Genomic DNA, 17,826 nt, shown 5'->3' with positions numbered 1-17,826 from the left:
TGTGTCACAAATGCTTCACCCACTGTAGCGGTGTTTGGAAGGGAGCATTTGCTATTCACTGCTGTAGTCGATAGAAATGCTTTATAAACCAAGGTCCTCACTTTGGCCTCAAGGATTTAACGAGTGAGCAATGAAATGAGTCCTTTAAACTTAGGACACATATTGGATTCAAAGTACAATGAGTGCATAGAAATGCTGACTAAACGCATTAGAAACATGTCATAAACGCGTGGAATGTGTCAGTGCAGTTCATTCCCTGGTATATTATTAAGCTCCTTAGTACACAGAATTCAATGTAACTGTTCGGATGTTGCTTTAATTGTTCAATAAATATTGACCTTGGTTGTTGTAAATTATTTCTATGTTACTTGAAAAACCTACAGGGAGCCACGGAAGGAGAATGTAATAACAATCGGTAGTCATGGTAACCACGGTAACGAGATGCCGGGTCCCACGTGGGGGAGGGGAGGGGAGGAGTCAATCTCCATGGAAACAGAACGCTAAGGCCTAGGCGGCGGAAGTGCGGCCCCGCAGCGCTCGGCCGGGATATGGCGGCCGGCTGGTATCAGGCCGAGGGATGGGTTTTCATACTGTGCTTCGTTGCTGTTCTGTTATCCGAGGCCCGTGGCGACCACGGAGAGTTCAGCCCGGGACACTCAGCGGGATCTCTGCCGGTGGGTGGTGCTGCAGCCCAGCGGAGGTATGAGCAGTATGGATGGAGACGTGGCAGATAGAGCTGCACTGAGCATTACATGTTCTGTGTTAGTGATTGATATACTTCGTTCTACAATTATAATTCTTTATGTTTGAGTGGTTTATTTGCCTTAATCTTTACTTCAGAATTCATCATGTATTGTGTTAATAAATTCAATCTTTACAGCGAAAATCTTCTAGTTTATGTATAAAAGTTAGATTAAGAAAACGTGTACAGGTGATTAGCCATTAAAACTACATCCAATTTTTAGAAATACTCTTGTAAAACTGCCCATTTTCCTGTAGTACAGAATGGAAATACTTCTAGAGCTGTGCATGAAATATAATACAATACGGTTTTTAAGAACTGGCTGCTAGAAGGATTGATCTTGCTGTTTGGCTGTGTCACACTTTTGAACATTTAATTCTTAAGGTTCATAAAATAATAGCCAATGGGGATTGATTACCTGTCACACAAGAACATGTGCGCAGCAGCAATGCTGTATTGTACAGAGTAAGGGTGGTATTACCCTGGTGATTTTGTAAAAACAATGATCATAATTTATAGTTTTTATAACTTGAAACTTTTTTGCTGCCAGTAAAAAATAAGCTAAACCGGCCAACAATCCCAGCATCAGGGTGCTGTCAGATTGGCAATTTCAATACTAATGTTATTCCAGCTACACAAACATTAGAGTTCATGGAGCTGAATTGCTCCTTTACTGTACCGCAGTAAAGTGGTAATTCTTATTTGTCACACAGAACGGACTGAGCTCTGAAGACACTATATGCATCAGTGAAATAGTCAGAATTAAATGTTCATTTACCTAGCTGAGTGCAACTATTGATACTATCATGTAATAGTATATTTGGGTCTATAATAAGTAGAGATGGTCACTGACCCCCGTGTTTTGGTTTTGGATTCGGTTTTGGATCTGGATTACCGTCGTGTTTTGGTTTTGGTTTTGGTTTTGCAAAACTGCCATTGCGTGTTTTGGTTTTGGTTTTGGTTTTGTTTGGTTTTGTTTTGCTATTTTTTTGGAAAATCCATGTTTTTGGGCCTAAATTAATCCAATTTAGTGCTCCAACTGTTTTAGAGACAAGTAATCTAATTGTTGAGGTAATAAATCATCCAAAAAAACAGTTTAATTCTTCGTTGGTAGGCCTATTCTACACACAAAATAGATTGTCTTCCTCTCCATCTATGCATATTGGCAATGCAGCCATCGTCTTTGAATGTATATTACACCCTACACTTATAGTTAAATATGTAAAGAAATGGAAAAAGCCAGTTTGGTTTCTGTCTCTCAAGGCCCCCCTCCACTTGTATAAAATACCAAAAAATTCAGCCATTATAGACTGTACAATATTAATTGACATGGAGAAAGCCAGTTTGGTTTCTGTCTCTCTAGGCCCCCCTCCACTTGTATAAAATACTAAAAAATTCAACCATTATAGACTGTACAATATTAATTGACATGGAGAAAGCCAGTTTGGTTTCTGTCTCTCTAGGCCCCCCTCCACTTGTATAAAATACTAAAAAATTCAGCCATTATAGACTGTACAATATTAATTGACATGGAGAAAGCCAGTTTGGTTTCTGTCTCTCTTGGCCCCCCTCCACTTGTATAAAATACCAAAAAATCCAGCCGATATAGACTGTACAATATTAATTGACATGGAGAAAGCCAGTTTGGTTTCTGTCTCTCTAGGCCCCCCTCCACTTGTATAAAATACTAATAAATTCAGCCGTTATATACTGTACAATATAAATTGAAATGGACAAAGGCAGTTTGGTATCTGTCTGCATCAGATCCTCTCTCCACTAGGAGTAAAATAGAAAACTATTCAGCCGTTATATAATCTAGAATATAAATAGAAATTGAGAAAGGCAATTTGGTATCTGTCTGCATCATAATCATCAACATCATCATTAGCGCCCTCGTCGCCTACACAAATCTCCCCCTCATCCTCTTCTAATTCCAAAGTGGCATCCTCAATTTGGGTATCACCGGCTACACTCGGGCTATTAAGGCACACATCAGCAGAATGCTCACGATTAGACATCCCACTGTTGGATGGACTCTCCACAGGGATTGTTGTCATTTGTGAATCAGAGCAAATATTCTCCTGTAATGCCTCACTGTTATCTTGCAGCTCGGCTTTGACGCGTAACAGTAGTTGTGCACCAATTGTAGGCTGGGTAACTTTTTGGGATCTGCCACTAATAGCCAAAGGTGAAGGCCTCATTCTCTCTTTGCCACTGCGTGTGTAGAATGGCATGCTTGCAATTTTTTTTTTATCGTCACTTAACTTTTGCTCAGTTACACTTCTTTTTCGCTTCAATACAGTAAATTTTTTTTTGGTTTTTGTTTTTTGCACTAATTTGAAAACACTCTGTTGTTTGACATCGCCTTGGCCAGATGACGTACTGGGAACACTAACATCAGGACTGGTGACAGAACCTGGTTGCTCATTCAGATCATATGTGGACTGCTTTGAATCCATTCTGAGCGCAAACCACTGGGGAGTGCTAAAATTTATTGAGTAGATACTGCTGACAGATATGACTTTTGACAGCCAGAAATATTAATGCACAATTAGAGAGGACACCCCAAAAACACTGAGGAGTGCTAACATTTATTGAGTAGATACTGCTGACAGATATGACTTTTGACAGCCAGAAATATTAATGCACAATTAGGGAGGACACCCCAAAAACACTGAGGAGTGCTAAAATTTATTGAGTAGATACTGCTGACAGATATGACTTTTGACAGCCAGAAATATTAATGCACAATTAGAGAGGACACCCCAAAAACACTGAGGAGTGCTAACATTTATTGAGTAGATACTGCTGACAGATATGACTTTTGACAGCCAGAAATATTAATGCACAATTAGAGAGGACACCCCAAAAACACTGAGGAGTGCTAACATTTATTGAGTAGATACTGCTGACAGATATGACTTTTGACAGCCAGAAATATTAATGCACAATTAGGGAGGACACCCCAAAAACACTGAGGAGTGCTAAAATTTATTGAGTAGATACTGCTGACAGATATGACTTTTGACAGCCAGAAATATTAATGCACAATTAGAGAGGACACCCCAAAAACACTGAGGAGTGCTAACATTTATTGAGTAGATACTGCTGACAGATATGACTTTTGACAGCCAGAAATATTAATGCACAATTAGAGAGGACACCCCAAAAACACTGAGGAGTGCTAACATTTATTGAGTAGATACTGCTGACAGATATGACTTTTGACAGCCAGAAATATTAATGCACAATTAGGGAGGACACCCCAAAAACACTGAGGAGTGCTAAAATTTATTGAGTAGATACTGCTGACAGATATGACTTTTGACAGCCAGAAATATTAATGCACAATTAGAGAGGACACCCCAAAAACACTGAGGAGTGCTTAAAATTATTGAGTAGATACTGCTGACAGATATGACTTTTGACAGCCAGAAATATTAATGCACAATTAGAGAGGACACCCCAAAAACACTGAGGAGTGCTTAAAATTATTGAGTAGATACTGCTGACAGATATGACTTTTGACAGCCAGAAATATTAATGCACAATTAGAGAGGACACCCCAAAAACACTGAGGAGTGCTAACATTTATTGAGTAGATACTGCTGACAGATATGACTTTTGACAGCCAGAAATATTAATGCACAATTATGGGGGACAACCCAAAAGCGCTGGGGAGTGCCAAATATGAAGAAAAAATAATAAACCTCTATCCTCCTCTCTGCACTAGCGATTTTGGTTAGAGCAATTGCAAGAACAATATTGTATTCTTTCTCTGTCCCTGCTCTAATTAGCCTATGACTACACCCTGCTCTCTCCCTCTGTCAAATGGCGATGGATTGCTGTGGAGGCGTGTATTTATAAAGTTGAAGTATCGCGAGAACCGAGTCCCGAGATCCGACGACGTCACAATGACGTTCGGCCTCGATTTGGATTCGGAATTGGCGGGAGAGTACCGAGCTGCTCAGCTCGGTACTCGGATACCCAAAGTTCGGGTGGGTTCGGTTCTCGGAGAACCGGACCCGCCCATCTCTAATAATAAGCAGTTCTCCAACCTTAACCTATTTACAGGCGCATACAGCGGTCCCTATAGAACTCTATGGGGCAACGGTATTAGTCCATTTATTAAGCTCAGGATGGTGTTACTTCATTTTAACATGTGATCCAGCTGAAGCCTCTCTGACTTTGCTGGATCCATCACGTGTCAAAGCGCCATGCACTTCCTCATTTTGCCGGCGGGGTTAGACTGCCAGTGAATAGGAAAACTCTTTGTGGAGGAGGTGGATCTTTGCCCTGGCATGGTAAATAACCGTGGTACTTCATTTTGTTTTGCAGCGATTTGCCACTGTACATAATGATGGTTACCGCCACCGAATATTAAATAGACCCTTTAGTCTCCTCATGATACCTTCCAATTCATTTTAGTATAGAAGAAATACTTTCCACATAGATCTCAAACTTGAAAAGTTTGTATATAGTTCCTTTAGATGAGGGCATTGGCAATTTAGGCTTATTGGTCAGTGATGATAAGATAGGCAAGTGATGTTGTAAAGCTGTTCACCATATACCAACCTAAACCTTTGTCTCACCTTATCCATATCACCATTGTTTTTACAAACCCTGTTAGCCTTATCACTTTTTACAAAGTAGTATTTTCATTGGTGGTAGTTAACATATCGATGCTGACTACCCTGACAAGACTTACTTTGACGTCTTCACACCGAAGGGCTCCTTCCCGACAAGGCTGCAGGACGACTGACGTGCCTACCGATTGCAAGCAGTCGCGATGAATGAAGAAGCCGAAACGACTTGATTATGTCACTGGGAACCGCAACGCTGTTATCGGTGCTGTTAAGGGGTTAATGTAAGTATGTGGGCATGGACAATGTACAACGCTTTGTAAAGTACATTGTCCATGCCAGCATACTCGCATTACCCTCTTAACAGCACAGATAACAGCGTCGCGGTTCCCAGTGACGTCATCAAGTCGTTTCGGCTTCTTCATTCATTGCGATTGCTTGCAGTCGCTTGGCACATCAGTCGTCCTGCAGCCTTGTCGGGAAGGAGCCCTTCGGTGTGAAAACGTCGGGGTAAGTCTTGTCGGAATAATCAGCATCATTATTCCGTATCCCAGCAATTTTCATATTTCCGTACCTCTTATATTCCTGCCTTGTAATACTTTTCCTTTCCCATGATAAACACTCTTTTTCCTGCTATCATTAGTTGAATCCTTTTTTAATCAATTTTGTAAAGCATTGGAACATAAATTTTTCTTGTGGTAATTTTATTACACAGATACCTGTTGTACGATGTGAATCCCCCGGAAGGATTTAACTTGCGCAGAGATGTATATATTCGCATGGCCTCCCTTATTAAGACATTACAGAAGAGCTCAGAGTGGGTAATGGTTCTACCCCCGTGGGGTCGTCTTTATCATTGGCAGAGTCCTGACATCCATCAAGTGCGGATTCCCTGGGCTGAATTCTTTGATCTTGACAGCCTTAACCAAAATATCCCAGTCATTGAATATGAAGACTTCTTGGCAGGCAAGTCATGTTCAGCAATTCAACATGTATATTTAAATATATAGATATAAGTCAGAGGGGTAAAAACTGTCCCCCCAGGCTTCCCCCCTCCCCCACGTTTTCAAAGCTCACCCTGGGCTCCGGCACACTTTATACTACACTTTCGTCAGCAGTAGTGGTCAAAAGGCTTATCGAATGGTAGTTTTTTTTTGTTTTTTTTACCAAGTGGTACCTATATAAATAATGAGTACTGAACAGTCAATGCATTTGTAAGTGATTTTCTGATGTGTTTACTAAACGGGTCACTACAAATGTTGTATGACATAATGTATAACAGTCCGCACGAGAATCACCACATGGTTTCTCATCAATACCAAAATGAAAAATAAAATAATATGGGCAGCACATTAGCTTAGTGGTCAGCACTTCTGCCTCACAGCACTGTGTAGAGTTTGTATGTTCTCCCAGTATTTGCGTGGGTTTCCTCCCACACTGCAAAAACATACTAGTAGGTTAATAGGCTGCTATTAATAATTAACCTTATTCTCTCTCGGTCTGTGTGTGTGAATTAGGGAATTTAGACTGTGAACTTCAATGGGGCAGGGACTGATGTGAATTTTCTGTACAGCGCTGCGGAATTAGTGGTGCTATATAAATAGCTGGTGATACATTGACTAATTTCAAGTGAAATATCAGGCAGTAATTAAAAATGGCTGAAACGTTTCTATTTTCCAAGTAATACCCTTTGAGCAAAACATCTACAAAATGAATCTTTTCATAATTACTAAATAATTGTTAATAAAAGCCATGAATTAAAGAAATGTCATATGAGAGTCTTTACGTTTAGATATCTATGTACTTGTGATGGTAAGTATGGTCCATTTAGTAATACTGTAGTACTCTATTATGTATTATATCAGGAATGGAAATAAATCAAGCTTTGTCTAAGACCATACTATGCCCCACAAGTATTCAATGGGTTTATTATAATCTCATCTCTTTTATTTTTTATTTATTGAAGAATTTGGGAAATATAATTCAGCAAACATATATCTAACGTTTTATTTAAACTCACAACCAGTAACGACAGGAGCTGTAAGGCAGACTTACTGTTCGGGGGGTTTATTTGTTCTATGGCATCAATTTTATGCAGCTTTAGACTTAAGTGCCCTCCAATGTTTAAATTGGGTATTTTTAGGTTAAGGCAGCAAGGAAGGATACACTAAATTGATTTAACTATATCATCTGTACTTTTGCATTTATTCAAATTCCAGAATCCGGGGGACCGTTTATTGAGCAGGTGTATGTCCTACAAGGCTATTCTGAAGGCTGGAAAGAGGGTACATGGGAGGAGAAGGTGGATGAAAGACCATGTATTGATCAGCTTATGTACTCTGAGGACAAACATGGCTACTACAGGTACATTGGACATATGTCCCTATCCCTGCATGACCATATGAAGGCACTAAGCTGCGTTCTAAGTCTTACTAAACCACGACATTCCCACATTGGTGGCTTTCTTGTCCCTTTGTAGTATAAGAATTGTTTTTGGTTTTTTTTAAGTTTCTAGTTCAAATATATGTTAGTGCTTATTTAAGTCCTATGTTTTTAATTGCATCCTTAGAATACATAAATGATTATATATGAATACATTCTTGTTAATATCTGTATAAAAAATGCATTTCTAAGTGATTTTGTGATGTGTCTGTATATGTTTACTAAACGGGTCACTACAACTGCTGTTTGATGTAATGTATAACAGTCCGCATGAGAATTGCCACATGTTGTGATGTACTTGCTTACAATTGATCAACTCTGACATCCCCCCTTCAGTGTTCATTAAGAAAACTTGTGTATAAGAGTTAAAGCGCCCCCCACTATAAAGTATTACAGATATTAAAAGTCGCTTTTGATTTCGGTGACCTAAATAAAATCACTTGGTATACATCAACATTTATTTATATAGCGCCAGCAGATTCCGTAGCGCTTTACGATTGGAGTTGGTGGTATTGCTTTTATATAGTCTCAAAACTCCTCAGTGGTGTCTAATATCCATGTCAATTACAGTAGGGAGTGCATTATTTCATATATTCTCCACAGAAGATAGCATATTCATATAGAATGGTGATTCCAGAATGTCAAAGCAATGTGATGTATGTATGACTTGTGGTATAAATGTTATATTAAAAAAAACTCAGTATGGTGTTCCTTTGTGAGCCCATACACTGCATATGAGCAATAGTGATAATAAACTCTGCAACCATCATACAAATAAAATAGACAGCAAGATTTTTTTTTTTAAGATGCCAAAGAAGAGATGAGGGGCTGAATGCAGAGATGATTGCAACTTAGGTGTAACGTTTGACTCAAAATCGCACATGTAAAAATAGTGTATTGCAGCCGATATGAGTCGTACGCAACTCAAGAAGCATCAGTCTCTGCACCTGTAGCATATGTGCCAGATTTCCGCCAGGCATACTTACACCCTTATACACAGAACCTGTAAGCACAATAACACTTTGTAAACCTTTTGTTTTCGTAAGGAAATAATACAGCAGATATAACCTTCCTTCTCATGTAAGCATGAAGGTAACACTATGAAATGTGCATGATCGGTAAAGAAAGCATCCGGCAGCATCGGAGGTGAACTCGCGATTAGCCAATCAGAAGCAGTTAGCTAGCACTAACGATAATCCTCATCATTTATTTATATAGCACCAACATATTCCGTAGCACTTTACAATTGGGGACAAACCTAGTAAACTAATAATCAACCTGGGTAAAACAGACAAAGAGGTGAGAGCCCTGCTCGCAAGCTTACAATCGATGGGACAATGGGAGTTTGACACATGAGGCTAAGGCTAAGTCTACATTTTACATTTCGGCCCAGCCAGGCTGTAAAGGTAAAAGTGACTCATAAGCTAAATGATCCTGTCACACAACAATCTTGGTCATGGGGTAGTAGTCTTGTGTGAAATTGTGTAAAGGTGTGGTCATAGGGTAATGTAGTGAGGTTTAGAGGGTGGTTGAGGAATATTATAAGCTTGTCTGAAGAGGTGGGCTTTCAGAGAATGCTTGAAAGTTTGTAGACCAGATGAGAGTTTATTTCAGTTTATCAAGTCTATCATCAGCGTGTATTTGCACCAGGCCCCAGGCTGATGGAAATAAAATATCTGTAAAAGATGTATCTGTGACTGCATTCAGGTCTCCATCAGCTCGCAATTCTGCAAACGCGCCCTTACTATACTCTGCCTACGTTAGATCGTCCCTTCCTTACTATACTTTGCCTACGTTTGAACGCCCCTTCCCTCCTGTCACGCCTCTTCAGGAGCAAGTGTGGATGCGTACAACTCTGCTATGTACTTGCATATTTTTTGTGGACGTGTGCAGAGCGAAATTACGCAATTTATGCTATACAAACAGGCGTATACAACTCTACATCAGGCTTGAAGTAAGATTGATAAAATTATGCTATGTTAAGTTTTAGATTATGTTGTCGCCTAGCTTCTGGGATTTGTCCAGGCTTTTCCTTACCTGCACTTTATTGGTTCAAAAATCTGTATAGTTTACTTTGGAAATATTGAAGAAAAAAGACTGACTGAATGGTTGTGTTTTTATTTCTAGGGGATGGTTTTGGGGCTATGAAGAGACAAGAGGATTAAATGTCACCTGCCTTTCGGTACAAGGATCTGCTTCAATCATTGCTCCAGTACTACTGAAAAACACCACAGCGAGGTGAGGAGTCAGATATATCTACACTCGGATCTCCACTGTGTAAATCAGCAACAGCCTTGTTACAGTTTATTGTTTTGTTTTTTCTTTAGGTCCATAATGTTAGACAGAGCTGAGAACCTTCTACATGATCATTATGGAGGCAGAGATTATTGGAATGTGTGTACTCAAGCAAGTTCCATGCTACCTGGGTATTTGTATTGGCATTAAAGCATTAAAATGTACTGTATGGAGGCAACCAAACATGTCCCGTTGTATAGTGTGTTCATAGTCTTTCAGTGTCAGAATAGCGAGTGGTCTGCTGTGCACTATGTAGAGCAATGGCTTCTACCTTCATTCCTGCTGTAAATTATTGTACCTAGCCTCTGGGTGTGGCCCCCTAACCTTCAAAAGGCCCACACATTAACCATTCAGTTAAAACAATACATTTAATCAAAGAGACGCCTATCTTCCTTGGTATTCCTCAAAATACAAACTATACACGTCTGAACTAGACCTTACTTAAGTTTTCTTTTCCTGACTTAACACCCTCCCATCTCTTTACTCTATAAACCGTGGCTGTGGATCCCAAATACACACTGTATATAAAACTAAACCAGTTTAAAAAGCTCCTTCATAATGTGAACTGATGGTACCTTTAAAATTATCCTCTATGTGTATGTATATGTGTACATATATATGCTTACTTATATATATCCGTGTATCTGACCTACTCTGCTTGGATCAAACTTCGCAACATCACATAATTATTTACGCTCTATGGCTTTGTTTTGTTTTTGTTTAATTTGTTTACTAAAGTCTACAATAAAAATTACTTGATTCAAAGAGACACCTATCTGTAATAACATATCAGCAGGCATTTTAAACAAGTGATCCAAGCCGGGGCAGGCAGAGTTGTTTATTGCCATTGCTCTGAAATACAACACAAAGCTTCTTTCCTGATACACCTGTAACCGATACTGTGCTGCGTGATTAGTAAGGGTAACAAAAATTAACCAATTTGCCTGATCATATAAATCTAAATTTTCAAAGTATGTAAAAAACAAACAAAAAAAAAAAAAACACAGTTCACCACTTCTTAGACCATGGCATAAAAACACAAAAGGAAAACAAATGCAATAGAAAATTAATGCAACGTTTATGTAACTGTTTTAGAGATAATATACACTGTTTTATATTTGTATTGTTAAAGTCCCAATGTTAAAATGATTAAAAGTTGATAAACGTCAAAGTTCTTCCGACATTGTTGTATAATATTTTTTTGGAGAGGCCCTTCCTTATGATGCTCTGATTCCTGCTTTCAGACACGGCGTAGTATGATGTTTGCCCAGCACTTGCGGTTAGCCGCGGATGAGTTTCGGACCAACTTTCTTCAGTCTAATGATGAAGTTGACAAAACTATGTTCAATGAAGACTGGGCAAAGGTCAAGGTAGTGTATTTATTCCTTTCTACTTTGGTGACAGAAAATAAATTATAGGTTGTGTCTCTGATAGAAAATGCTGATAGGCTGTTTAATTAAAGGGGTTGTACAATTTTGGACAACTGTTGCTGTTCATGTTCTGCTTCCCCCACCCCGTATAGCAAGAAGTGGGGGTCCCACTGGCTAGCTGTGATTTCTAGTTTATTTAAAGGCAACTACAACTGTTTGGCAGCAGGAGGACATCATCTGGTCAGTCCTATACAATAGATCAGAAAATAAACTTACAGTTCTGATCTATAGGGGGAGATTTACAAGAAAATCTCCGCTGTTTTTTTACAAAGAGTTTGAGATTATATAGCCGACGTGTGCTCACATTGCCCCCTTAATACTAACAATGTACCTGTCGCCATTTGAAGTGATGTCAATCTGAGTGCCGGCATCAATGCATGTCTGCGTTTAGGGCAGCACGGTGGCTAAGTGGTTAGCACTTCTGTCTTACAGCACTGGCGTCATGAGTTCAATTCCTGACCATGGCCTTCTCTGTGAGGAGTTTGTATGTTCTCCCTGTGTTTGCGTGGGTTTCCTCCGGGTGCTCCGGTTTCCTCCCACACTCCAAAAACATAGTGGTAGGTTAATTGACAGCTAACAAATTAACCTGTGTGTGTGTTAGGGAATTTAGACTGTAAACCCCAATGGGGCAGGGACTGATGTGAGTGAGTTCTCTGTACAGTGCTGCGGAATTAGTGGCGCTATATAAATGGTGGTGGTTGATAGCAGCGTTGGTGGAATTGTTCTCTGTCACTTTTTCCGTAAGCCTGTATTTCCTACGTGTCGGAATTACAGCAGTCGTCATTCTCCTGTCGCAGTAACTTGTGTCAGAAAGAACTTCGCACTAAGGACTACCACTGACTGCTGCATAACTAAAGTAATTTCTGAGTAATACACAGAAGATATGACTAAGACAACCCCCCTCTAAATGAAATCTATTGAGCAGCCCCTATTACACAGAGCTTTTTAAGCGCTCCTTACAAGCTGCGAGCTTAAACGCACTACATTATTCCAGCTGCAACAGAAACACTGTAAAAATTAGTAGTGAGCACTTTGGATGCTGATAACTTGCTAGTGTGACAAGCATCCATGTAACGCTGCCCAAAGACGATGTGTGCCCTAATCATACGCGGTTTATGGAATCCTCCAATAGCTGCTATTTTATAAGTAAACTGAACGGGTTTCCTTTGGATGGAGGATGTAATGTGATCACGTTTTGTGTAACCTTACTCCATTACTGCAGTATACAAGCCATCAGGTAATCAAGGTGTTCTCATTTAATGTCTCCTATGTAGGAAAAGCCAAGTACACCACTAGGGGGGCCTTATGTTGGTGTTCACCTTCGGAGGAAAGATTTCATTTGGGGCCACAGGGAAGATGTACCCAGCCTAGGGAGGGCTGCGGAGGAAATTCATAGTCTCTTGAAGAAGCTGAAACTCAAGAAAGTTTTTATTGCCACAGATGCGGACAGACAAGGTAGGCGCCATGTAATGGGAACATACCAGCTCCACCTTTTCACTAAGCATACTCATTGGTTCGATGTGCTGCAGAGAGAGAGAACATAGAGCCACTTGCATGGTTTATAAGAGTCTCCAGGGACATTTATGTTCTCAAGGAAACAAAATCTTTTTTGGTCCAGTAGAGAACAGGGTAGTGGGTCTGCCAGAAGACCTAGTATTATTGTGCCGCGAAGGTGTGGCAATCTGTCAGAGGCTTGGCTGGTTAACCCCATATGGTCTGTAACTGTCATACAATATTCTTCAAACTGCACTGCCACTTAATATATACACTTTACCAGCTTGCTGGACCCGCTAGCAGGACCCTTTATCGTGCTGTTTATCCCAGGGCTCCTTTCTCACCTTGTTGTTGGTCCTCCTACACCCTCCACCTCCGCCCCCTCCTCCACTGTCATTGTGAAGTGGTGAGTGAAATAAATAAACAAGGATACCTGGATAAAACGGCAGCACGGAGCAGCCTCCAGGGTTCTGGCTAGTAAAGAATCGTCCGGCTAGAACAATTTGTGTGGTAGGGGGTAGTGACCGGTTTCTTAGAGGCATACTGAATCCTTAAAACAAAAATACACATTTTAATAAAAACTGGTTAAAGTTCTATACACACAAAACATAAAGCATTTCTACACATATAATAATATTGTATGTGCATACATATATGTAGGCGGTGGGATAAACATGTAGAAAAAAAATAATGCCATATACTATGACAATTGTCTTGTGACTTTAAACTATGGTCTCTCCATATTGATGAGAGAACGATTCTCCAGTCTAGTCCATGTTTTAGAAAACCAGAAATGTAAATATTTATATACTGTGCATATATATAAGGTTCATTAGAAACAAACCCTCCCAATTATTTTCTAAAAGATTTAGAAATATCTTTTACCGTTTTCCCAACAACAAACTAAAGTTAAGTGAATCCTCCCGGGACACACATTGTCTCAGACATTGGGCCTCTCTGGGTACTTGTATATCATTTTCTAGCCTTTACTTGTAACTTTGCTGTCCTATATTAGAGATTCTTCCAATGTTTTGTCCATCATGAAGAAGGTGAAATAGGAGTCGCTCTTTATTTTGGTGACCATGGGAGTCCCCTCACTGTGTTCTTGTATTGTGCATTAATTTGGTCTTCCAGCACTTACATGTTTACTTCAGTAATTATGGTTATTTATTTACTACTTCAAATGTGAGGGATCCAGAGGGAAATTGTGCTTTCCTATCATCCGTATCTGCTAATCAGTATGCTGGTACTTCATCCATTCTGCAACATCATCATAGAATACTTTCTATAAAACCATTTTACAGTCTATATTCTAATGATAGTATTGTGAGCTTTCTGTCTGTGTTCTTATGAATGTAGGGGTCATATCATGTACCCACTTGTATTAGTTATGGACACTTTTTGTTTGACATTCATAATAGAAAAATCACTTCTAATATTTGCCATTTCAAGCTTGTGCACAAAGTAGTCTGAACGTGGGAATACACTATACACGAATGAATGAATGAATGTAGGTTTTAGGATGTGTTTTAAAACTTGCGTTTTTCTTAGATCTGGAAGAGCTACGTAGACTGATCCCTGAAATGGTGAGATTTGATCCAACGTGGGAAGAGTTAGAGATGTACAAGGATGGAGGGGTGGCTATTATAGACCAGTGGATCTGTGCACATGCCAGGTAATATGAATACTACTAAGAGAGATAACTAGAGATTCCTGACTTGATCATGCTGTTTTTAGTAACCTAGATAGTACCCTCTTTTATTTTTTAAAAATCATTCTTCATTTATGAAATGTTAGACATTTTTAAACAAGAATAGAAACCATAAAATTACATGCAAAAACAGAGTATACTTTCCAAATAATTTAAATGTAATAGCATAAGCACCATTCTATGTAATTATTGTGTATATGCTCTTCAAGCAACTTGTTTAGCAACAGTTTCAGATCTTCCTATTTTTGTTTTTTCCCCCAAGGATGATTGTTTGTTAATGTAGCCCCTAGCCAACAGACAGATCAGCTATACTCTTGGCAAAAATATAAGGTGCACAGTTTAATAAGAACCAACGTTACATTATTATATTAATAAGATGTAGACAACCATTCAACATTAATGAAAAATGTTCACTGTCAGCTCCTATAATAGAGAAGGGTAAATGGATTTATTATATTGTCATAAGTGCATGCAGCCACCAAAACCATAGTTTGAAGAACCCGCCTGGATATAGTCTTGATACATATGAGAGTTTATAAAAGATACTCGAGACATTCTTCACATGAAGCCAGCGTTTTAAAGTAGAGTTCATAGGGCTCTTCAGGTAAAGCTAGGTGACCTTACAGGTACCATACATCAACAGTTTGATCAAGGACCAGTTCTGTTTAGCCAGGACTGTTTCCTCCGCTGCCCATAGCAAGCATGTGGCTGGGAAGGTCATGTTTGGGTAACCTAGATTGGTATGCAGGAAGTTCAGTATGTCTCTTATCTGTGGACCCTGCCAAGTTACCTGAAAGATGGACCGTCTTGTGGACCTATATCTTTCATAGTGCTTTGAGGTGCATAGAAGTATAGTGGACTGGAGCAATTGAACCTGTATTCATCTATCTGTAGCACTGCTGACGGAGGCTGACAAGTTAGTTAACTCCTCCCACATATCTTTGTCTTTCTTGGGAACATCTTGCAACCATTTAGTATAGGTTTTATCTGGAAGCGAGACATTCTAACTATTAGTCTAACATAAAAACAAAGACTGGCTTCTGGAGGGCCTATCCCTGTGCACTTCATCACACTAATGATATTCCAATGTAATACCGTTTTCCCCTAGCTGGGTTTAATGACATGCTATATATGTAAGAAGCATGGGGTTCAGAAGTGTAATGTATCGACACCACCAGGAATGACTGTTCAGGTATTCTAGCCACAGTGTTACAATGGACCTCTGCTTTCCTAAGAAAACTTAGTTTACTGTGTTTTGTCATGTTTTTCAAAAGCGCTGTTTGCATAACAAGCCAAAGTGTGCAACTCTGGTGCCATTGTGGTAAAAGTTCTTGTTTGACTTATAGTAAAAATATTTTGCCTACTAATCTTCCTATACACAGATATTTTATCGGCACCTCTGTCTCCACCTTCTCATTCCGCATTCACGAGGAGAGAGAGATTTTGGGCTTTGATCCAAAGACAACCTACAACCGCTTCTGTGGAGACAAAGAAAAGAATTGTGAGCAGCCCACCCACTGGAAAATTGTATACTGACCTGGCGTTGCTTGTATCGTCACTTTACACAGGACTATTAACCAAGTAGCCCCATGTGATCTTCTCCATGACATCATCCATTGTGGATCATGTGTCATATACTGTAAAGCCTGCTCATGGCTCTATTTCTATGGGAACACTTTTTACTGCTATCTAATTTTCCGTGTTGGCATCTGATTAAATATATGATGGACATTTTAATACCTCTCCATTAAAATCCGAGTAGATATTGATTAGGTGCTACTCATCAATTGGCTACTTGTGAATACACCATTTCCTATGGTTATACAGACAGCTGTTAAAAGATACTAAGGCATCAACTGTGAGGAGTGGAAACATTGAAAGCACAGTTCATCTAAAGACCGGTGCCAAGACTGCCCTAGACACAAGAGAGGCTGATAAGCCTCAACGGAGATAGCTGGACATTCCAAAACAAAAAGATAGCCTTGTACACCTGTTAGAGGAAAAGTAGCATTAAGGGGGGAGTGTCAGGGTTAATAAGACAGACAATATTTTGTATAGTTTTGTATTAAATATGCTGCCTGTTCCTCCTCAAATCATGTATCTACATCCATTGTCTATTCTGTGCCAACTTTGGTTCTAGATGTCGTCCATTTCAGTATTAAGAAATATGTGCCCTTTATTATGTTACACGGTGACTTTTAATTTTTGATATATTGGGAAAACTGAATTGGGACTGTGAAACAGTATATTCTTGGTGCAATCTATTATAAATTGGCATTTATTTTCAGTCTGCTGCACATCTTCTACAATGCTGTTTGTTTTTAACTTGCACATTTTATATGTAAAATACCACTGGAAAAATAATTTATCAATATTTTTAGAGTGTTTTTTTTTCTATCTAGGAGGCAAGTTTAGCAATGATTATATTCAACAGAAAACGGTGATACTTGTTTTTAAATGCAACTACGTCAAGCAGTAAATCTGTTCTGTATATACCTCCACCCTGTGTTTTTATGAAACAGTAAAATTCTTCTAAGAATTGTGTGATTTGTATTACTGCAGTACACTTCAAATTATGAAGGGCGCAGCAGACTTGCTGTACACTATCCTTGTCACACGGTGGCAGTGTCTTCCTAGCATAAAACATGAAGGAAAAACGAAGGCTCTTTGACGTTATTTGCCAGTAGATTTTGTCTACATGCATCGCATACCAGTGAGCCATGTGTAAAAACTTATCTTCTGTGGGGCTTTTCCAGAATTAGCTAGCAGCTAAAATCAAGAAATAAAATGTTCGTTTTTTTTATTCATAAATAGTAATATGGTTTGATAAAAACACATTTAAATAGAATGAGCCCAACCATATGGTTTATTTGGCTATAAAGAAGCTTTTAATTGGCTTGTTTTAGACTTGCCATATATATAATATTGATATTATTGTTACTATAATGTTTCACCTTGTGTATTGCTGCAGCTAGAAGATGTTCTTTATCTCATACTTGCCAACTCTCCCGGAAAGTCCGGGAGACTCCCGAAATTCGGGTCAGACGCCTGGGAGAGCTGGCATTTCTCCTGCATCCTGAAATTCCCTTGGCAAAATGGACGCGATTCTCCGTGAATCTTGTCATTTTG

At 39.3% G+C, this 17,826-nt stretch overlaps 1 protein-coding gene across 1 annotated transcript; it reads left to right on the top strand.

Annotated features, from left to right (window-relative positions):
- Positions 1 to 490: 490 nt before the first annotated feature.
- Positions 491 to 17,238, top strand: POFUT2 (protein O-fucosyltransferase 2). The gene is made up of 9 exons (XM_075180262.1): positions 491 to 700; positions 6,041 to 6,291; positions 7,545 to 7,689; positions 9,895 to 10,005; positions 10,095 to 10,161; positions 11,307 to 11,432; positions 12,767 to 12,947; positions 14,538 to 14,661; positions 16,080 to 17,238. The coding sequence occupies exons 1-9, from the start codon at positions 549 to 551 to the stop codon at positions 16,231 to 16,233; spliced, it is 1,311 nt and encodes a 436-aa protein (XP_075036363.1). The 5' UTR covers positions 491 to 548; the 3' UTR covers positions 16,234 to 17,238.
- The last annotated feature ends 588 nt before the right edge of the window (positions 17,239 to 17,826 follow it).

The sequence above is a fragment of the Mixophyes fleayi genome, chromosome 7, assembly GCF_038048845.1.
Source record: "Mixophyes fleayi isolate aMixFle1 chromosome 7, aMixFle1.hap1, whole genome shotgun sequence".
Lineage (NCBI taxonomy): Eukaryota > Metazoa > Chordata > Amphibia > Anura > Limnodynastidae > Mixophyes > Mixophyes fleayi.
Note: the sequence above shows the minus strand (reverse complement) of the source record. Positions and strands in the feature narration are given on the sequence as shown.